Raw genomic sequence first — 23,456 nt, forward strand, 5'->3', positions numbered from 1 at the left:
AATGTAATATGATGTACAAATATTATGATGTAATATGTAAATTCAAATCAAATAAAGTTGTTTTTTATTTAAACTTTATTATGTTTTTTATGAATATTAGAACTAATAGTGTAATTTTATATTAACTTAAATTAGTTTTGATTTTTAAAAAAAATATTAACGATACTATTTTAAAGTATGAGTAGATGAAAAATGTAGTGATAAATCTTCCTATAAGTATTTAGGTAGGTACTTGCAATTTTTTGCCCCCTCTGAGATACATTGCTGCGGGCGTCCCTGATTGGAACTTTTATCGGCTTCCAATAAGCTCGGCGATTATTTACCTGTCTTGTTATAGCGGAGGTGCGCCAGTTAATTAATACGGCTAAAAATATTATCACCCAGCGGTTAATCCGGACTGGTGCTGACGCCATCGATCTGTCGTATATCTGAGATAAGATATCTAGCGCTCAAAAACCGTGCTCAGATCGGTCAAGTCACTTTTTCGTTTACCTGATATACCACAACCCATGTTCGAAGGCGATTTTCGATCGTCACCTCTGAAGCTGTCCAAGGCATTCCGGTATCGGCGGACGATTACGAGTTGGTAATGACCACATACCTAACGCATTGTCCGATAAGTTTAATCGACTACGTTTGGTCGCAACGTTACTCGTCGACAAACATCTACGGTCGTTGACCATGACACAAGAGTCACTTGATGCGATCAGAACACATTTTTGTGTTTTATCTTTAGTAGCGCTAATATTCGACCCGTTAGGTGTTGTCAATACACACAATGTAAGGACGGCACAACCACTTATTATTATAAGATATTAACGTTACATTTATGTGAGTATAAATGTTATACATATTTTATAAATTATAAAGTAACAGTTACTGGCATCAAGTCCGTGGTTATTTAAATACATTTTTGATCCTTTTAGGTATCTACCCCCGGCTACATTAACAGTAACTATATTTATCCATAGGGTCCTACGACTTTCCCAGAATATATCTTATATTTGACTAGTCGTTCTCCTGATGACCACATTACAAAATTACAAAGAAAATAATATAGTAACAAGTATATAGATCATTTCAAATTTCTATGGTTGTTCGTTTTTGAGTTGCATCAAAAAAACAAAATCAATTTTTTGAAAACTGGATTTACGAAAATAATACAGTTTTTCTTTACTTTTCTGTTTGTATATCCCGACTACTTTGATAAATACTGGTCATTTTTAATTTTTACATCTTTAAAGTACAAACTAGATCAAATTTACTATCCATAACCATCACCCTGAAAATCAAACCAATTTTTTGGCTGCTTATTTAAAATAGATATAGACACAAATAATACTAGAAAAACACTCATTATTGTAAAATCAATGTATTCATCGCTCCGAACAAAATCAAAAATTAATAGATAAATCATAATTATAAATTATAATAAATTTTGTATTTTATTATTTTTTGGTATAAAAGAGTATTTACAATATTTTAATTTGTTTAATTTATTTCTGATATTTATTATGTTAAACAAATGTTTTTGGATTCAAAAACCTTGGCATAAAATACAATTTTTTTTATAATATACTCGTAATATAAATTAATTTTTTTATTTATAAACGCAATATAATTTCTAAAATATTTAGAATAATTTAAAGTTTTTATTGCCATATATCTAATTATAATATTATACGATACTACGTCAGTAATCATTTTAAATGTGTATAAATAATACATGACAAAGTTTTGTAATAGTGTAATAATGTACTATAACATTTTTGGCAAAAATTAATTCAACCTAATGCATATTATATTATTATGAGGTAGGTATCTTTAATAATAGTGAAATAAATTAGGTACTTATTGACTTATTGTAACACATACTTCATAGGCCACGCCTGGTTCAGCGAATAGTGTTTTTGGCGCGTCTGTCAATATCTTTTGGATATTTATTTGTAAGGTTTACATAAATATAGTATTATATAATTAAAAAAAAAAATGTCACAATGCAAATTATATTAAATATATATTCAAATAGATATTTGAATGAAAATAAAAAAATTATTTATTAATTCTAGAAGTCTATGTGCAACGTTCCCATAAAAATACAACCGTGTACATTATTCTTTTTACAGACAATAGCAATTAAATCAAGACACAGTGCATATTAATAGATGCCTATTAGCCTATTATACTCTAATAGGTATAATATAATCGCAAATGATACGAATAGGTACATCTTTTTTTACTTATACTTATTTTTTCTAACCAAACCTTATGATGAAAATAAACAAGCACAGTATGCTATTTTTTCATTGTACTCCAGGGAATAAAATACCTATACATCAAATATAAAAAATAATAAGAAAAAAAACTTACGTTAGCGTTGGCTCTTCCCGTGAAACTGAGTTGTGCCGTATCTTTAGACCAAACATGCACCGTCGTTGAAGAAACAACTATAGATTTCTTCATCTGTCTTTATCACGCTTCGAAATGATTGAGATATTTTATGAAAATAACCTGAACGAAATAAAAAATAGATTACTAGTTGTATATTAAAAACTGTTCACTAAGACTTTTTTAAATGTTAATCCTTTCCAACGAATAGCGAGAATTGTCATTTGCCATGGATGATAAATATTACAATAGGATAAACGATGCGTTTTTTTTCTATAAAATTCTATGATATTATAGGTAGAATCTTTTTTTCTATTACAGTTATCATCTGTCACTCAGCCAATTTATTAAACCATATAATTTAGTCTACAAACCTAAAGACTTTAATGGAAAACGGTTAAGTTGTTCAGAAGTTACACAATTAAATCAAATCCAAATAAGAAGAAAATAAAGAATTCAAAATTGTATGTTAATGATTTTAAAGATACCGGATTTAAAATTAAATTAAAACATGAAATTTAAAAGTTGATATCAAATGAATAATAGAATTATTTATAAATACTTATAATTAGGGTTCGGAAGTTGTAGGAATTGCATAATCTTCTGTATACTCTCAATGTATAGCAGAACAACCTGAACAAACTAGAAATCTGAATTGTAGGTACAAGGAAAGTTAAAAAACTGAAAATTGAAAATGCATATTTTGTTAATTTTAGTTAAAAATGTGCATATTTCAATTTTTTTTTAAATTGATTTTTTTGCTTTCTTAGCATGTATATTTTAATTAATATTGAACATAAAACTCAAAATTATTAACGAAGGTATTTATGGTGATTTTAAATATTTTTAATTATATTTTTAGTTATAAACAGTTTTTATGTATATTATTCTATATATTACTGTGGTGTTACTAGTTACTACCATAGGAATCACTGATACATTAAAATGATATAATTAATAATTATTAATTATTATTACAGATTAAATATTTAATTTGTCATTTCTATTTTTAATTTATTTTATTTAATTTGCGATTTTATCTTTTATAGTGATACAAATTATTTTTATAAGTAGTGTTCAATCTCAATTTCAAACTAAGGTTGGTAATATTGCTATTAAATATTGTTACTATATAACTGATAAAAACTTGTTTTTTTTTATCAATCGTTATCTCTTATTTTATTAATTTATATAGTGAATACCGAATAGAATAGTATACTGACTTTACTGTAGAAGGTAGAAGCGTGAACTAAAATTCTATGATTAATCTTAATGATTATGTCATCAAACTTGCATTTATAGATATACATATATATTCTATTTAATTTACATGTATTTGCATTCTATAAGATTCTAATGTAAGTAAAATCATTTTTTTACCTATTTGTTGTTTATTGTATTATGTGAATGTTTAAATACAATTTTTCTATTATTATTTAGCAACAGTATGTTATACATTTGATTTTATTCTATAATTTCAAAATTCATCAGCAATCATGGTGTTTGAATCTTTGGTGGCTGATGTACTCAACAGGTTCATTGGTGAATATGTTGAAAATTTAGATAGTTCTCAGCTGAATATTGGGATATGGGGCGGTGAGTATAAATAGTGTATTAAGTACCTACAATTTTTTTTTTTTTGTGCAGCCCTTAAAATATTTTTTCTTTTCTGTGACTAGTTTTATTATTTTATCTGTTCTAATTTGATGTAACTTATTTTTATCAAGTTATTCTTACAAGTTAAAAAGTAAAGGTGAAAAAATCCTATTTGTTTAATATTTTATATGAATTTAATGTTTTAGTTGAAGTGCTATTGCTATTACACTCATTCTTAAAGTTAATCTATATAATTTTAAATATAAGATTTTTTTCTGATATTTTTCATAACATATTATTATTAGGGTTAAGTATTTTTATTTACACATTAACAATTCAAGGTACTTTGATAATTTCTATGAATGAAAAATATTGTTCTAGTAAATGAATATTTGTATATGATAATTTTTTTATTATTTATGATAGTAATGTTAATTGTTAGATAGCTCAATACATTTGTATTTTGTACCTAGTATTAAACAAGTTTTGATGATTAGTTATAATATTATTTGAACGTTAATGAATAATTTAATTAATTTAAAATTCTTGAAATCTAAAACTAAAATTTGTATATATATCTAATTTACATATTTACATATACATATATATATATATTTGACATATACACACAAATACATATATATATATTTTGTATAAAATGTAACTGGCTGTTAATATATTTTAACTGTGTCATATAAATAAATGAATATCAAGCTTATATTATACTAGATTATAAACTATTACAGTTAGTGAATTGTAATAGTTTTAATAATAAAATATTTTATTATTTAAACTTAATTTTACCAATACTCAAATAACGATTGATAACTTTATATGTTATACCTCATTAGGTGTATAAAATAATATTTACTTATTTGAAAATTTATGAAAACTGCTTATTATAATTGTTAATTATTTATTTATTAAAAATAAGTTTTTTATTTTACTTGTTAATTTATTGATAATTTGTTTTGATTAAAGTTGTTAGTTAAAAATGTTTTCTAAACAAAACACTGAATGCTTAAATAAATAAGTTTAAAATAAAAGAATGTTGTGTTTATTACTTTATTTAGTAAACATTTCAGTCACACCTATATTATTATATTATAGTTGTTGTAAATAGTAGCACATTTCATAATAATTGAAATATATTGATAATTTTTAAGAATGTTTAACATTTTAGATTATGTTAAATATTATTAATAAAAACCTATTATATGTTGTTAAATTTTATTTTCTCCTTAAATACTTATCTTATCTTTAAAAAGGTTTTTTTTTTTTTTAAACCTAATTATGTGCTCATGGTTTTTATGATCAAACTCAATTATTCTTTTAATCTTTATTTTAATACCTTGAATATTATCAGATATAATAAATAATTTTGTGGCTTGGCGTGGCGCGTTGGCTGCTACCAGTCGCGGAATGCGACTGAGAGTAAGTAACGGCCATAGCTACTAGCTCCCGGATGGGTGACCATTCGGGATCATAGTGGTTAAAAACCTTGCCACACATACACGTGTTTGCTATCAACCGTAACAATCATAAAAATACAACCTACCGTACCAACCTACAACGTAACCCTTACAAACAGCTAATGGCCCTAGTTGCCAGGCTTAAGTTCAATAAAAAAAAAAAAAAATAAATAATTATACATTTTTGTTATAGGAGATGTTGTTTTAAGAGATCTTAAACTAAAAGAAACATGCTTAGATAATTTAGATCTTCCAATCAGAACTATTTATGGACATCTAGGTAAACTTAAATGATTTTAATTATAATAAATTCTATTTTTATTTATTACTTATACACTTTGGTGTTATTGTTTGTTATATAGGCAAATTGGTTTTAAAAATACCATGGAAAAATTTATATAGTGGTTCAGTAGAAGCATCCATTGACAGTCTTTTTTTACTTGTTGTTCCAACACAAGATGTTACTTATGATGCGGAAAAAGAAGAAAAAAATAAACAAACTGCAAAACAAAATGAAATTTTAAGAATAGAAAATATTAAGTTATTGGATCAACAAAAAAATAGTATGGGCAGTTATTATATCAATTTAAAAATATAGTTTTCATGCATACATACTATTAAATGATAATTTGTGAAAATTGTTTTTTTGTTTTTTTAAACATTTCACTGACTTGTTAATTTATTGCAAAATTAAATTTTTCATAATATTTATATAGGTATTTTTAACATTTTAAACATATTTTATTCTTTTTTCATCTATTTTCTATATAACTAAATTAACTTAATTTCTTCACTTTTGCAGTAAAGTGATAAATGTATTAAATTTATTTTATAATTCCTAGTACTTTTCAAACTAATCAAGGGAAACATTAAACTAATTATGAAAAACCTAGAATATGTATTCAATACTTATGTAATATGTTCAACAATATCAATTTTGTTTATAAATTATAAAGCATAATAATTAAATACAGCATTGAATGTTATTTATTTGTTCTTGCAGAATTTAAAAATATCAAAAAAAAAAAAAAAAAATACATACCAACTATTTTTTTTGTTATTCTATAATATTCTCTCATTTAGATCAAAACATTTTGTTATAAAAAATATGAATCATTTTTTAAAATTTATTTAGTTTTACAATGGAGTTGTATGCATGATTAAATTTCATAGTTCATAAAATTATTTATTAATATTTAATAAATTTATTATCATTGTAAAATAATATTTTAGAAATGGATCAAGATAATGTAAAAGATTCATTTGTTGAAAAGTTGGCTACTCAGATTATCAGAAATGTGCAAGTCAATATTAAAACAATTCATATTAGATATGAAGATCGAGTAACGTTTCATAATAATCCATTTTCTTTTGGTTGTACACTATATGATATAACATCTCATTCAACTGATTCAAATTGGAATAGATTTATTGATAAAGGTCAAGATCCACTAGCAATGATCTTTAAGGTAGATACATTTTAAGAAGTAAAATTGAAATAAATTATTATAGTATGTATTTTGTTACTGTTATGTTTTATACATTTATATATATGTTAAATTATTTTATGATGTAGGTATTAAAGTATTAACCTTTTGGGCTTCAACTAATGGTACACCTTTGATTCTTTTTTGAATTGAAGGGTATATATTATGAAATACAAATTATATTTATAAAAGAAAAATGTACTCCTAAGTAGTTATTATTAGATTTTAAAAAATGAAGCATTAAATTCTGTAATTAGTAGGGTTATTTTACTTCTGATAACAGTGGGTGTTTAGAAAGTTAATTTTTAATTCTTAAAGAAGTTTAAATGTTCTATTTAATAAAAACTAAACAAAATCTTCTTTTCTTTTAACAAGAAAATTAACATATAATATTACAAAATTGGATATTATTTAATTAAAATTTTGATTGATCTATCACCTTTAAGCTTTGCAGCTTTTGTTGAATATATAGATATTATTTGTATAAATATTACAATAGTTAATTAAATTTAAACATTAATATAGCATGACAAATAATAAAAAAATAAAATAAGTTTTTTTTGAAAAATTCAATAAGTATAGAAATAAAGAAAGTTGGTCCCAAATAATCTACAAAAGATTTATTGGCATATTAAACTTGAAAATCATAATTTATAAATTCTAAAGTTTGATTAATGATTATCTATTTAAAAATTCTTTAATAAATATAAAATAACAATTTTTTTTTTATGTTTATCTTACTGGTAAAATCCAAAATTCTCTGTTATTTCTATTTGTAGATCTTTTAAGAGTACTTTTGTTTAATCAAATTCTGACAATATTATTTTTGTTAACTATTATTAAATTAAATTAAATATATTATTATGAAGGTCACCTCATACTAATATACCATGTTGGAAGTTTGATTGATATAGTGCATAGTAAATTATTCTTATTGTATGTTATGGAACTATATTTTTAATTTTGACCAACCTGTAAGTTATAAAACTTAGCTTACCTAATAGGTTATTAATATGTAAATTCCATCTTAAATTAATATTAAAAATTACTCTTGAGTATCTAGATTTTCAACCTTTTTAATGTTTTTAAAAATTTGTGAATTACAAATTTTATTTATATCGCAACTTTGTATTGAAATAGTGTTATAGATAAAAACATATTTATTATTTGAAAACGGCATAAATACAGTTTTTTGCATATTTAAACCTTTTAATATACTTCACCCCAGGACTTATGTGAAAAAGTAAACACATATCATCAGCATACAAAACTATAGATTCATTAATACTGATATCAAAGATTTCAATAATAGATAGAATAAAAATAATTGGTCTCAAATACTACTTTGTGGTATATCATATTTAATAGACACAAACTCCTATTTATTTCATTAATTTTCACTGTTTGTTTCCTATAATGTAAGCAACTTTTAAACCAGTTTAAGTTTGAACTATTTATTCCAAAGCTAAGCAGTATGTATAAAAATTAATATACATAGGCTTTGGCAAAGTCTAAAAACTTCACTAAATTGATCTTTATTTTCAAATTTATTTTTATTATTTAAAGTATGTGGAACTCACATTTGTTGTCTCCAACTTACAAATGCTTAATATAACAAATATACTATGTGTATTTATATTATAAAATGTAATATAATGTTTAATAAGTTTCATTGTTTTTATATTTAAGTTAATGACTTATTATAAAATTTAATAACATTATCTTTGTTTGCTAAAATATGTTTTTGATATTTCAACTTAAAAGTGAGATTTAAATTTGTAAAGTTAAAAAAAAAAAGATAATTTAAACTTTAAATTTTACAATAGATTTATTTACTCTTATAATGAAACTAGTGAAACTACACATGATCTATTAAATGTAAGTTTATAATTTTAAGCCATTACAAGACAGATATGTTTTTTTTTTTAAATTATCTAATACATTTTTAATAATGTCCACAACTTTATCCATTGGCGTAATGTATCCCTATAATTCAATGTTCATAGTAAGTTAATATTATACATGTTTATATATGTATAATTACTATACAATTATCATTTATTAGGTACCAAAACTTTGTATTGGTTATATTAAGTTGTTATTGTTGACAAAATCTTATGATTGCTAGTTAAGATCAATTTTTATTGTAGTTTCTCCTCAATTCTGTAGTTTTATTAATTTTTTAAACGGTATTTACTTAGATAATATCTATGGAAGGATATGCTGTTTATTGGAATTCTAAAGGTAATTTATTCACTGAACAACCAAAGGAAACATACAATGATTCTTTCATAAATGGAATACCAAAGAAAGATGTTCTCCCTGATGGTTATGAATATTGTAAGTTGTAATTTAAGTATTTATTTATAGCTGTAATAGCTGTATAATTACTAATTAGTAATGAAATATATTACTTATTTATTTTAGTATTGGGTCCAATTAATGCTAAAGCTAAAATGAAAATGAATCCAAAACCAGAATTAGATGGTAGTGATTTTACAATACCAAAATATTCTATTTTTATTGACATGGAAAGTTTAAACCTAAGTAAATACTATATTTATAGAAATACTATACATTTTTATTTGAAATAATTATTATTAACACAGTATTATTTTATGTCTTAGGAATTAGTAAAACTCAATATCAACATTTAATTATGGCTGCTGAATCTTTAGATCGTTTAACTAAAGCAATGCCTTATAGGAAATATAGACCATTACTTAAAGAATATAAAGGAAACTATAAAGAATGGTAATTACAATAATTATTGATAATATCTATTATTTAGTGTGCAAATTATTAAAAGTAATTTTCATTAAAAATAAACCCACAAATTGTACGTTTTTGTGTTTTATATACATTTTTTTTTTTTTTTGTATCAAATAAAACTTATTGAAATTTTTGAAAAAACTTTTACTTAACATTAAATCATTTTAAAACAATGTTTTTAAAATAATAGGTGCTTATTAATAAATGAATCACCTGGTATATATGGTTTTGTTGAAAATATTTTATTATAACAATACTTATTATAAGATTCATGTTTATTATATTTTTTATTTATATCATAATTATTTTTAAATTTATTTTAAAATAATGATTATATGATAAGTCTTGCAATTCAAAACTGTGCCATTTTAATATTAAATTAATTCTAAAGTTAATCGAATTCTATAAAGATTTATGTTTTGCATAATATATAAATATTTTTTAGTTTTATAACTAATATAAACATTAATTTCAAATTGAAATATTAAATACTTTCTCTACTTGCTTTAGAGGTTTTAAAGGTTTATTATGACAGTATTGTAAGTGTTGACTACTATAAAGTTTAAATATTGATTCAAGATAATATTTTTTTTTATTCATAATATTCTTATTTAAATTTAATATGGTATTATATTGATAATGTATTTCAATAAATTAAATTAAAATTTTTATACAAAATTTAAATACTATTTTAATTCATTTAACTGTTTGTTTTTTATTAAATTTAGGTGGAAGTTTGCATATAAATGTGTATTGGAAGAAGATGTGAGAAGAATACATAGAAATTGGGATTGGATGCATATGAGTTCTCATAGGAAATTAGTTAAAGAGTATAGTATTCTTTATAGACAAAAACTGGAATCAAAAAAACCATCAACCACAACATTAAATAGATTATCTGAATTGGAAAATCATTTAGATGTGATGAATATTATTTTGACCAGACAAAAAGTAGAAAATATGGTAAGAATTTTGAGTACATGTTTTAATTAAATGTTAGTAATTTTAATATTATTTTAATACATATCTTCTTCTTTCTCTTATTCTTTTACTTAAAACATAATTTTGAATATTTGAATGTAATGTTATTAATTATTCTTTACTTATGTAGTATTTTTAAAAATTATATTTTTTTCTCCTTCGAAAAATAAGTAATTACCTACATAAACATATAGTTTAAGTCTTTATATGTATAATATATACAATTTTTAATTTTTAGCTTGTAAAAATAAACATTATTATTAAAATTGTCATTAATAATGAGTAAATATATGTATCTTCTTTAATTTAGTCTATATTTATAAGTGTATCCGTATTAATAGGTGGAAAGAGAAGGAAAAATTCAAGAAGAAATAAAAAAAGTAGAATCAGAACGTGGCTGGTTTAGTTTTTGGCGTTCCAAAAATGAAAATGATAAAGAAAAAGAAAAAGATATAAGTAATTTATGATTTTAATATAAGTCTTATAGTCTTATCTTATTTTGACTTATTTTTGTATGTTAGTCAAGCAATTTGAAGAAGTTATGAATGCAAGTGAAAAAGAAAAGTTATATAAAGCAATAGGTTACCAAGAAAGTTCAGCTACAACAATCTATCCCGAAACATTTATAGACACAACTTTTAAATTTTGTTTACATAAATTAGAAATATCTGTTTTTGATGAAGAATTTATATCTACACAAAAAGTGTTAACTGTCTGCTTTAAAGAATTTTCTTTGGAACTTCAAAGAAGATTAACAGCAAATGCTATAAAGTATTGCAATACATATATATTTATGTACTATTATTTTCATTTAATTACATTACATAATATGTATTTCAGAATTGAAGCTTCTGGTGAAACATTATCAGTATTAGGTTTGCAACAATTAAATACAATACCAAAACTGATTATCTCTAAATCATTTGATCAATACAAAAGTGCTCAAGATTTAGCATGTATTCAAGACTTTGATCAAGATAGCTTTGATAGACAAAAGTATTTATTCAGCTTATTGTTTGAAACAAATCCTCTTGATCAAAATTGTGATAGTAGAGTAATATTATCATTCAGACCTTTAAAAATGGTGTATGATGCTCAAACTATAATTAAAATTATGAATATATTCACAACACAACAATCAAATGTTACAACACAGTAAGTCAAGTATACATTTTGTGTCCTTAATAATTCAATAGTTTATAACAAAATAAGTAAGATGATTTATGTTTAAATTTAAATTTATGGTTATATAAAATATGATTTTTTTCTAATTACTAAGATTACAAGCAGCAGCTGGTACAAAACTAGCTGAAATCAAAGAAAAATCTGCCTTAGGTATGCAACATATCATAGAGGAACATAAAAGACTTGAATTAAAGATTGAAATGATGCCATCTTATATTGTTATACCTCATGGCGGTTTTTACAAAAAGTAATAAAATTATTTTAAAATATTAAAAATAAGCAAATATAAATTAACATAATTTTCTTTCTTACAGAAACCAATCTTTATTAGTTTTTAATTTAGGTTGCTTAAGAATAAAGTCTAAACCACAAACTACAGACAATTTAGTAAGTATTCATTCAATGCATAAAATGGGAGCATCACAATCTGAAGTCTTACAAGAAATTGTTAGTCGTAGCTATGATCGCTATTACATTGAATTAGAAAATGCTCAAGTATGTGATAATACTAAAAATAAATATGTGTGTAATGATAATAATAATAATAATAATTACTATTCATTTTTAGATATTAATTGCTAATAAAGGTGAGAAGTGGAAAAATAAATTTAATGAATCATTTCAAAATGAACTTTATATTCTGAAGCCAACTACTCTATCCATTCAATTTGAAAAATGTTTAATAACTGATGATCCTCGTTTGCCATTACTTAAAGTGACTGGAGAGCTTCCAGCTATTGATATAAAAATTGCAGGTAAATTTAGAATTAATATTATTTTATAGTTTTTACATTTTATTATTTAAAGATACTATAAACAATTTTAAATATTTAATTATGAAGTTTATATTATTTTATCTAGCTTATGGCTCATCAATCAATTAATTAATTAATATTAACCATTATTATTTTTAAATTAGTGGTATTAATAATTACATAGTCACCACATTTCATTAAGTATAAATTACTATTTTATAAAATATTATATGCAATTTGTGCAAATAACTCCTTAGTTAAAATGAAGTTAGATACAACTGAATTTTATTTTGTAGTCAGGAGTAATTTTTAAAATGATCGTGAATAATAAATCTATTAAGATGTTCATTGAAGTTAAATGATCTAAAAATGTGTTTTTATGAATTGATAATTTATTCAATGTTAAATATTTACTGTTTAATAATATCTTATATAGTTATTAGTTATGTTTAATTATATTGTATTATTATTGATGTTATTTTATTTTGTAATAGAAAATCGAATTTTGGATGCGTTGTCAGTATTTTTAAGTGTTCCTTTACCAAAGAAAGCCAAAGAATTTGATAATGATCCTCATGTAAGTGTTTTAATAAATTATTCTCATTTTTATAATGTCAAGATTATAGCATTTTATTTTTTTATATAAATTATAAATAATAATTTTTTTTAAGGATTTTGATGTACTTGGTTCAGCAATGTCATTACGTCAAAAAATTGATTCATTTAATATGACCAGAAATTTAACTAGCCAAAGAAAAGAAGCGGAAAAATCTTCAGATTTAAATGTGCAATTTACATCATTAGATGTTAAATTAGTTCTTAAACGTGAGATTAATACACAATATATAATTAATTATATTGATTTATTAGTTTAAGTTGATATTAAATGTATGTTTGTTTTTCTTGTTTTTCTAAAATTCTAGGTTTATCAATTAAAGTATTATCTTATGATGACAAAGGCTCTTGGTTAAGTCCACTATTAGACTTTAATTTACTTACCCTAGAACTGTCATTAACTCAGCAATCATTTAATACGAATATTGCTTTGAAATTGGGGAGACTATTTTTAGCTCAATATTATAAAGAAACTATTATACCTTTAGTAGATACACCAAATGAAGATGAAAATCAGTATCTATTACTTATGAAGTATACTCTAGTTAGTATATACTTAATATTTGATAATTATTTAAAAAATAACCCAATCTATTTTTGTAGGTGGATAAAAACTCTCCAGAGTTTTATACTAATGATAGCGTATTGCAACTCCTTGAATTAAACTTCACTAAGTTATTAGCAACAGCTAATAGAGATGCATTACTTTACTTTTTTGATTGGATGAACAATGTTAGTACTAATATAACAAACATGCAAAAACAGTATAATTATAACTCAGAATCTCCATTGCAAGTTCAAAAACCTACCAAACTTAAAAGAATGCATTTAGTTTCTAATACATTGTCAACTATTCTTGAAGAATCTGCTGCAAGTAAAGTTCAACAATGTATGTATAATATGATTAAATCAAATATTGATTATTGCTGCTTATTATTTATTTAAAAATATATATTTAGTGAACAAAAAGTTAATAGAGGACAAAGACATCAAAGATTTAAAACTAGTAGCTAAAATAGGTGAAATACAACTTATAATTGTATCTGAAGCCGAAGATTTAGCTCATATGCTTATTACTAAACTTGAATCATGTGTTTCAATAAAAAAATCTGATATTCAGATTGATGCTAAACTACAAAATATTAGTGTTTTTGATCCATCATCCGATACAATTTATAAACACGTAAGTAATAAATTTTTTAAATTATTTTAATAATCAGTCTTGTTAAATATCATTTATTTAATAAAATTTACATAGGATGAAAAAACTTATAAACTACCATAATTTCATCTGAACTTAAAAAAAAATTACTATTTTATTTTTTTAGTATAATAATTTATAAACCTGTTGACTTTTATACATTTAGATTATTCATGTTGCTGAAAATGATGAAGCTTTAAAATTTCAAATGATAATGTATAACGAACAATATCTAGTTGATTATGACTCACCAGAAATTTTTATGTCGATTTCATCAGGATGTATAAAATGTGTATTTTTAAATCGTTTTATGACCAAATTATTAGTAAGTATTATTTACTCTTGATTAATTATCCATTATAAATATGTAAACAATTAAAATTTTCAAGTAATTAAAGTAACTATATGAAGTAGTATATTAAAATTTATTTATTATATTTTTATTCGTAGAGCTTTATAAATCATTTCCAAGCTGGAAAAGCTGCTGTTTATGAAGCAGGTGCTGCTGCTGTAGCTTCTGCTAAAATGAATGTGAAATCTGCTACCCGAATTGCTCTTGATATTAATCTGAAAGTGTGTATTTATTGTTAAATTTTCTATTTTTTTTAATAAAATTAATTATATTTTGATTTAAGGCTCCAGTCATTATAGTACCACAAAACTCTTTTAGTTTGGAAGCATTATGCTTTGATTTTGGATATTTATCTATTACAAATTCATTTTTGGTTATTCAAAAAGGAACTGATCATATTCCAGCAATTATTGATCAACTAAATTTAAATTTACAAGATCTTAAAGTATCCAGGTTTGATTATTTATAAGTTTGAAATATATAGGCATAATATTTTATGTTTTTAATTTATTATTTTCAGAGTAAAATTGAATGATGGTATTAAATATTTTGTGTTTGACTGTCTGTTATTACAACCTATTACATTTTCTTTAATTGTGAAACGAAATTTATCATCAGCATGGTATACCGATCATCCAGATTTTGATCTGGTGGCTAAATTTGATTCTATCAAAGTAAAGTTAATAATTTTAAAATATTTTACATACAGCTATTTACTTAATGTTTAATTTTAATTATTATAGGTAACTGTTAGTCATATTGATTATATTTTAATAATGAAAGTATTAAATGAAAATCTAAGTGAAGGAAAAGATGACTTGATTCCTTCAAATAATCAACTATATTTGAACACATCACAAAATAATTCAAATGGTTTGTTGTATATATTGAAAACCTCTATAATGAATTTTGTAAATTGAAATATCTCATATATTTTTATTTTATTAGAAATCGAAGTTATTGTTGATGTTGAAAAAAACACATCCCAATCTCAAGAAATCAGAACATTAGCTAAATTTGAATTTTCTGTAAAAAATATTATTTTAGAGCTATTTAAAGAAGGTCCTGATAAGGTAATTGATAAATTAATTTAATTAGACCTTTTTTGTTTATATTTAAAACTGAGATTTGTATTGTCTAATTTACAATTTAATTATTGTAATTTTGTAATTCTTAAACAATTTAGAAATTAACAGATTATTTTATTTTAGATCATAATTGTCACTAGTCATACCAAATCAAACATATTTTTTGTTCAGTAGGTACTTGACATAGTTGATAAGTTAGGTTACATTTAATAGTATTATAAAATTTGAAGTGTTTATTACTAATCACACTTTTAAAACATATTTTATTTTGTTCTTTTAAATTTCAAATTGTTTGTTGAACTATGTTCAACGCTATAAATTAATTTCTTTCTAAATTGTTTAATATATTAACACGTTCACTACAGCTCAATTTTGTATACATATACTTCGATGCCAAATTAAAACTAATTGAAAATAAATGTATAAATAACATCTTAAGGCATTATTCATACATGAGAATAATCGAAATGGTGTCTTAAGGCGTCATCCCGCAGTGAATGTGTTAAAAGCATTGACTATCTAGACCAGTGTTTCCCAACCTTTTTACCACCACGAATCACTTCAACAATATTTTATAGGTCGCAGACCACCTCAATTTTATGCAAACTAGGAAGACCTTCTTTTTTTTTTTTTTGCTCATTAACAAGAATACACAAAATTTATCAAAAAATGTTATGTTAATTTTCAAAATGTACTGTGTGGTAATCAAACGAATAACGAGCGCATACTGAATCAATATCCATAACAGTTATTTGTCGGTATTTATAAAGTATAAATATATAAGCAACGATGTTTGAAATTGACATGATCATAATCGGTCGCAATAATAGTATAATTTATTACTCTGATAGGTATCAGAGACACTTATAAAAGTAGAAAATACTTATCGGTCGTCGGCAGAAACAACGATAAGATAACCGTATATTACAGTAAAATAAAATATTTTTCGCTGTTAAAAAAAATAAATAGTTTTTAATAGAAAACGAAGAAAGGTACCGCGGACCACCTATGACTGGCCCACGGACTACCGGTTGGGAAACACTGATCTAGACATTTTAAAATATTTATTGTAACTTCATTAATATCATTCAAATGAATGCCTGCCAACAGTCACTTATCCAGAATTTAATTTTTTTTTTTTTTTGAGCTAAGGGGTTTATTCAAAATATTTCATTTCTCTATCCATAATTAGAATCTTTTATACTAGATGAGTATTTCATTGAACATGTTTTATTATTTAATATTTTTTTTCTTTACATAGTTTTAAATTGTTAAAAAACAAACAACTTTTTTTAAGTTTTTGCTTTTTTTATGATAATATATATTTTTAATTCCCTATTACAAAACAGAATATTTTTTGGAGTACTTAGATGTTTTAAAATCAAATTTCAGACTAGTAGTTTATGAGTTTAAGTATTTAAAGTTTAAACGATTGGTATGAAATGGTACCCTGCAAAATGCTAGTTTACTGCTGGTATAATTAAAAAAAAAACTATTTATAAAAATGTTAAGTCTTATAACAAAATAATAGAATTTCTATGTGATTACTGATTAATAGGGCTCGAATTTTTGTACATATTTTTCTACAATTCTCTTGAAATAATTTTGGTTAACAATTTCGATGTTTCAATATGTGTAGATTCTGTGATCAACTTTTTATTTTGCATATTTAAGTAAAAATGATTATAAATTGCACATTTCTATGTATTCGCTTAAAAGTTTATATTTTATGATAGTAAATCAAAATTATTTTAAATTTTGTTCAGAAGTAGTTGGTTTAACCTCTTATAATAGCTATTTTGTACACTAATTCCTATCATAAAATAACATCAAATATATGCACCTATAGTGTCTTATGACGTAGACATTTTTTTAAAGTATTAATCTATGTTTTGTGACAATTGCAGAAGTTTCTAATTTGAAAATCCAATTTTTTGTTGGTATTTGTTCTAAAATGAATATTACGTTTTTGTTTTTATTTTTACATTTATATAAATATGATAATATATTTTATCAGTTAAAAATAATAATTGGGAGTTATATTTTGGTTATAATTTGAATTGTATTTTTACTTCTGTAATTATTTCTTTTATTATCATCAAAATGTTAAGTTTTTCTGAGCAATGAAGAATTTTATTTTGTATATTTTTTAATTTTCTTTGTGCATAATTATTTGATGCATAAAAATACGGACCCTACTGATTAATATCTTTTATTACACATAAAACACTATTATAACAATTACAATAATGATTATTATTATTGGAAATTATAATTATGAGTATTGAGTAGAAATCTATCAGTTAGTTAAGTCAAATTTTTCATCAAAAGCCTCCCAAAAATTACTAGCACTAAATAATATATAAATATCAAAATGCAAATTACTCCAATAATATTATAATAATTATAACAAATTTTACCTTAAACCTATCAATTATCTATTCAGCACTTATAATACTTTTTATTAACAGCAGTAATTATTTTATTACTATTGAAAAATGACAACTATCAAAGCAAACAAATACTAAAAAAAAATTATTATTATTATCAAAGGTTTAACATTTATTTTATTAAATACCTACTTAATAAAAAATTTAGTTTTTATTTTAAATATAAGAATCCTAATTTATAATACATATTTTAATATTCCTAATTATGTTTGGTTTCTAAGTTAAAAAACCTAACAAAATTAAATTTAAAAAAATTAATTTATAAATTATAAATTATCATTATCAAAATAATGTTTAAATAATATGACTAATTGGAACTCCATGTACGTTTTCTTTGTATTATTTTATATACCTTTAACAAATATTTCTAGGCAAAAAATTCTAAATATCAAAAAAATAAGTTAGTATGATTATTAATTTAATATAAATGTTGATAATGTATTGTTATTATTTTGTTTATAGAATGGTTTGCAAATAAAGAATAATAGTATGGGGCAATTTATGTTTTCCACATTAACTATGGATGGATCAATGCAGACAGATCTTTCATTAGCTTTGACATTATATTTGTTAGATGTAACTTTAGATGATACACGAGTTAATAAATCTCCAGGAAATAAAGTAGTTCGTTATATGGAGAGAAAGAAAAGTAATCTAGAAAATGAAAGTTTGAAAAACACTATTGATATGAAGTATAAACAAACCCTTGCTGGATCTGATGGTAATTTTTATTATTCGAAACTCCCTTTAAAATTACCAATTTTCTAAAACTTCTTTGTATTATAGTTCAGTTGAAAATATTTAGTTTTAATCTAATATTTAATGTGGAATATATTCAGTACTTACTGAATTTCTTTATATTGCCATCTCAAAATCAAGATTTAGCAACAAATTATGTGACAAAAAATGTCAAACAAAATATGATGGTAGTAATAAAATAAAATAAACAATATTATAAATAATATAAATTTTGTAAATTCTTTATTTTTCTAATATATTGCAGAAAGAAAAATCAAATATAATGGAACAAAAAGAAAACAATAAAACACTTTTGTTAAAAGTACAATTAGAAAAACCTGATATCATATTAGTAGAAAGTTTAGATGACATCAATACAAATGCAATTATTATGAATGTAATATTATTAACAATAATTAGTTAAATAATTTAATAACTACCTTAAATGAATTCTAGACTGAAGCCACATTGAAATTACGCATGTCTACCCCAACTCGTCAAACTATAAATGGAGAAATTAAAGATTTGCAAATATATTCTTGTTGCTATAATCCTATGAGAAGGAAAGATACAATGAATCAAGTTAATATTTATTATTCGTGTTTTTATTAATATGTTAACATTAATTTTCATTTTTATATATAATATTTATATTAAATAGATATTAAGACCAGTTACTATAAACGTGATTGGTTCAACACCTGATGATACTTGCTTTAATATTGATGTAACAATGACTCCCTTGATAATATCAGTTACACCAGGTAATTATTTTCAATTTAGCTATTTATTTTAACTTTTATAGTTTTTTAAATTACATTATTTTTCTTAGCCAATATTGAAATGTTAAACCGTATCAACCAAAGCTTGACAGAAAAAAAAGAAAATTTAACTGAAGAACTCAAATACGATGAACAAAAATATGAAGATTTATGGAATAAAACTATGTTTGATGATACAGAATTCTGGTTTTTAAAAACTGGTTAGTAGTGTATTAAAATGATTAAAAATTGATTACTGATATTATTCAAATATTTCAGAATTAGGTGTGGAAGCTAGTAATATAGACAAAGATGATGTGTTATCCGTTTTAAAGAAAAGTGAAGTTTGTATAATTTCTATTCCTTCAATAGTTTTTACCATTGAAGCAGGAATTGGAACCAAAACAATGCCAATGTTATTAACAGAGTGTACATTTAATGGGTCAGTTAATAATTGGAGTTCTAAGGTAACATTATAATACTATTAATGAATTTATTAATTTAACCATTGCTATTATATTATAAGTTTAACTGTTTAAAAACTAACTAGAATGAATAAATTTAATAAAATATAATTTTGATATTTTATTATATTTCTATATTAAAACTATAAAAAAAAAAAAATATAGCTGTGCACTTTATTACCTGTAAAAAAAGGCCATCTCTTACGTATAACTTTAAAAAACTTATTTTATCATTAAATTAACACTGTGGAAATTTTTGATTTGCAACCCACCACATTGTATCATCTATTCACACTATTACTTAGTTTTTGCTTAGTGCTCTTCTAAACTTTTTTTTTTTAAACTTGGTTCTTAAAAATCTTAGCATTTTATTAAAGAGTCTATAATCTCACTCAAAAATTGGATAATAAATACAAATATAATTTTTTTAAATCTGGCTAGTAGTTATTGCAGAGTTGCAGAAAATAATGCATTTAAACAGCTTTATTACAGTATATGTGGAGATTAAGTTGTAAATTTGAATATTTGTTGACTAATTAAAAGGGCTCAAGTTTCACTTTTTAAGAGTTATTAAGAGATTAGAAATTATTTTTTATATAATTACATTCAACATTTAAATTTTGGAATATTTAGGTATTGTAATATTCCAAAGTTCAAAAATATTTTCTGTGGAGTATATTCTATGTTAAACATTTATAAACAATAAGTTTTAACTATATACAAAAATAACTAAGCAAAAATTGATTTTTGAAAAAAAAAATAAATAAAAATTAAACAAATTCTTCTTTATCTTCTCAAAATGTATGCATAAATTGTTAAATGATTTTGATAATTAATTTAAAAGTATTCAATTTTTTTATTTTTTTTTTTCTCCAAAATTTTAATATTTTATTTTTAGTTATCTGTAGCAGGAGAGTTAACAATGCAAATGAATTATTATAACAGCCGATTAGCTCTTTGGGAGCCATTTATTGAGCCTGTTGAAGTTGAATCTGCTATTGGTACTAAATATAAACCGTGGTTACTTGAGCTTAAGGTAAACAATTTAAACTAAATAATTTCAATTAATATTTAAAATTTAATTATTATTTTAGTTGGAGACTTTTGACCAAAGTTTAAGTCCTCAAGAAGAAGTATTTCAAAGAAAACCAACAATGAAAATTTCTTTGATATCATATGTATGATTTTTTAATTAATATATTAATAACACGAGTATGTAAGACATTAATTTTGTTGTTATTTTAATTTCAGGAAACTATTGAAATAACAATGACGAAAACTGCTTTAGAAGTTTTAACAAGCTTAGGTAAAGCGTTTAATGAAGCAATTACAACAGAAATACCACTTTCAAAAAGAATTGAAGCAGCTCCATATGTTGTACAAAATAATCTTGGATTTGATATAATTATCATGATATCGAATACACCATTCAAAGTAATAATTGATTAAAAAAATAATTATATTATTTAATTATTTAATTTTTTTAAATTATAGTTGTACAATGTAAATGAAGTCGAAGAAGTTGCTGATAATACCATTTTAAAAGATCGAGAACAGATTAGTCTTTGTCTCAAAAATGATGACTCTGTGTCAGATTATTTACGTCAGAATAGAATAACTGAAAGATCTCTAAAAATTAAGGTTGGAATAAATCATTTTAACTAGTATAGTTTGAGAAAAAAGCTTTAAAATCATAATTTTTTTTTTTTAGATTCAGGAAAATAATAATGTTACAGAATTTAGCTTGCCATTAATAAAGGCTGACAAAAGATATTTTAATATTAAACATAAACTGAGTACTGTAAATGAACCATGGGGATTAGTAACTGACACTCAAGTAATTGATGGTAGCATGGTTGTAACATTGCGAAGTGTTGTACAAGTAATATTGTATTTATAATATAAGATTTGATTATTTTAATAATTACCATTTTATTGACATAGATTTATAATCACTTTAATGAGAGTATATTTCTTTATTATAAGAAACAAGGGAAATTAAAAATGATCGGTAAAGCAAAACCTAACAAACCATTCAATTTACCCGTTCATTCAATTTATTCACAAACAAAAGAAATATTATTTTGTCCAGAAAAGTAAATTAATCTATAATTAAGTTTTTGACAATTTTAATAATACTCTAATATTTAGATATCAAATATGCGTTAAATCTTTTATTTGGAAAGATATTCAACCAGTTATGAAATTACGTGCAATGCTACAGTGTCCACCAAATCAAGTCGAGGACAGAGATCCATTTTTTATACAAGTAAAGTCATTGATAAAATTGTTTGGAATATCATAAATATTTTGTTTTTGTTATTAGTTATTAGGAAATATGGAACATATATACTTTGAGCACACTGATCGATTTGTGATGTCTAGTAATTGCTATAATATTCATTTATATCCTACAGTTATATTAGTCAATGCTCTACCAGTAAATTTGGATTGTTTAATGCAAGGCGATTCTGATTTAAAAACATTGGCTCCTGGAGAAAAAATAAATTTACCAATTGTAGAAATTGGCTATTCTTGTCTTACACTGCAGGTATTTACGATAGTATGGTTTTGAATAAGCAGTTAAATAAGTTTAATTAATCTAGGTATTGTAAAGAAAATTTCTTATGAAATGCTTAAAAAAATAGCAGAGTAAGCTAAAAATGTGTTTCATGATACAGAGAACTCAAATTAAAAACTTTGTTTTGCTTTTTTTGCATATTTTGCAATTTTTTAGTTTTTAATGCCTTTTAGGACTTATTGAGACTTTTTTTTACATTTTTATCTGTTTTTTAATCAAAATTGGTCATATTTTATGAAATTGTATTTTAGCAATATATGTTTTTAGATTTTTGTGAATCAAATTATCAAGTAAATACTAAATTGTAAATGTAGGTAGGTATAGATTAAGTAAATAGATCGATTACACTGATGTAACACCGTACAGTTATAGCGATAATAATACATAGGTTTAATATAATATTATTACGATAATTTCATATTAGTTATTTGATTTTAATTTTTGTTATCTGCTGATTTTGTTGATTTCCTTTTTTTGTATATTTAGCTTTATTTAAGGTAATTTTTTTATTGCATATTTATGCAATTTTAAGTTCTATAAAATCCCAACCCTACTCATTAGGCATTTATT

General features: G+C 23.2%; 1 protein-coding gene across 2 annotated transcripts in view; it reads left to right on the top strand.

The window, feature by feature from the left end:
* The first annotated feature begins 3,594 nt into the window (after positions 1-3,594).
* Positions 3,595-23,456, top strand: part of LOC112593769 (vacuolar protein sorting-associated protein 13) — a 30,360-nt gene continuing 10,498 nt past the window's right edge. The window contains exons 1-41 of one of the 2 annotated variants that reach the window (XM_025338310.1): positions 3,595-3,746; positions 3,829-3,984; positions 5,650-5,736; positions 5,819-6,019; positions 6,690-6,925; positions 9,145-9,283; positions 9,371-9,490; positions 9,571-9,697; positions 10,444-10,678; positions 11,038-11,152; positions 11,218-11,467; positions 11,537-11,851; positions 11,976-12,128; positions 12,196-12,376; positions 12,450-12,636; positions 13,131-13,213; positions 13,308-13,461; positions 13,560-13,795; positions 13,855-14,140; positions 14,211-14,434; positions 14,619-14,777; positions 14,903-15,025; positions 15,088-15,257; positions 15,325-15,478; positions 15,548-15,677; positions 15,753-15,877; positions 18,805-19,063; positions 19,129-19,268; positions 19,346-19,477; positions 19,537-19,662; positions 19,742-19,844; positions 19,913-20,062; positions 20,121-20,308; positions 21,204-21,341; positions 21,400-21,483; positions 21,557-21,739; positions 21,800-21,946; positions 22,017-22,187; positions 22,250-22,401; positions 22,457-22,574; positions 22,632-22,856. In XM_025338310.1, the coding sequence (XP_025194095.1) occupies positions 3,885-3,984; positions 5,650-5,736; positions 5,819-6,019; positions 6,690-6,925; positions 9,145-9,283; positions 9,371-9,490; positions 9,571-9,697; positions 10,444-10,678; positions 11,038-11,152; positions 11,218-11,467; positions 11,537-11,851; positions 11,976-12,128; positions 12,196-12,376; positions 12,450-12,636; positions 13,131-13,213; positions 13,308-13,461; positions 13,560-13,795; positions 13,855-14,140; positions 14,211-14,434; positions 14,619-14,777; positions 14,903-15,025; positions 15,088-15,257; positions 15,325-15,478; positions 15,548-15,677; positions 15,753-15,877; positions 18,805-19,063; positions 19,129-19,268; positions 19,346-19,477; positions 19,537-19,662; positions 19,742-19,844; positions 19,913-20,062; positions 20,121-20,308; positions 21,204-21,341; positions 21,400-21,483; positions 21,557-21,739; positions 21,800-21,946; positions 22,017-22,187; positions 22,250-22,401; positions 22,457-22,574; positions 22,632-22,856 (6,606 nt within the window). In that variant the 5' untranslated portion in view covers positions 3,595-3,746; positions 3,829-3,884. Of the gene's footprint in view, positions 3,747-3,828; positions 3,985-5,649; positions 5,737-5,818; positions 6,020-6,689; positions 6,926-9,144; positions 9,284-9,370; positions 9,491-9,570; positions 9,698-10,443; positions 10,679-11,037; positions 11,153-11,217; positions 11,468-11,536; positions 11,852-11,975; positions 12,129-12,195; positions 12,377-12,449; positions 12,637-13,130; positions 13,214-13,307; positions 13,462-13,559; positions 13,796-13,854; positions 14,141-14,210; positions 14,435-14,618; positions 14,778-14,902; positions 15,026-15,087; positions 15,258-15,324; positions 15,479-15,547; positions 15,678-15,752; positions 15,878-18,804; positions 19,064-19,128; positions 19,269-19,345; positions 19,478-19,536; positions 19,663-19,741; positions 19,845-19,912; positions 20,063-20,120; positions 20,309-21,203; positions 21,342-21,399; positions 21,484-21,556; positions 21,740-21,799; positions 21,947-22,016; positions 22,188-22,249; positions 22,402-22,456; positions 22,575-22,631; positions 22,857-23,456 lie in introns of those variants that run through there. The other variant, XM_025338311.1, reaches the window with a different exon arrangement.

Source organism: Melanaphis sacchari, unplaced genomic scaffold (assembly GCF_002803265.2).
Source record: "Melanaphis sacchari strain LSU unplaced genomic scaffold, SCAv2.0 Contig20_pilon_pilon, whole genome shotgun sequence".
Classification (NCBI taxonomy): Eukaryota; Metazoa; Arthropoda; class Insecta; order Hemiptera; family Aphididae; genus Melanaphis; species Melanaphis sacchari.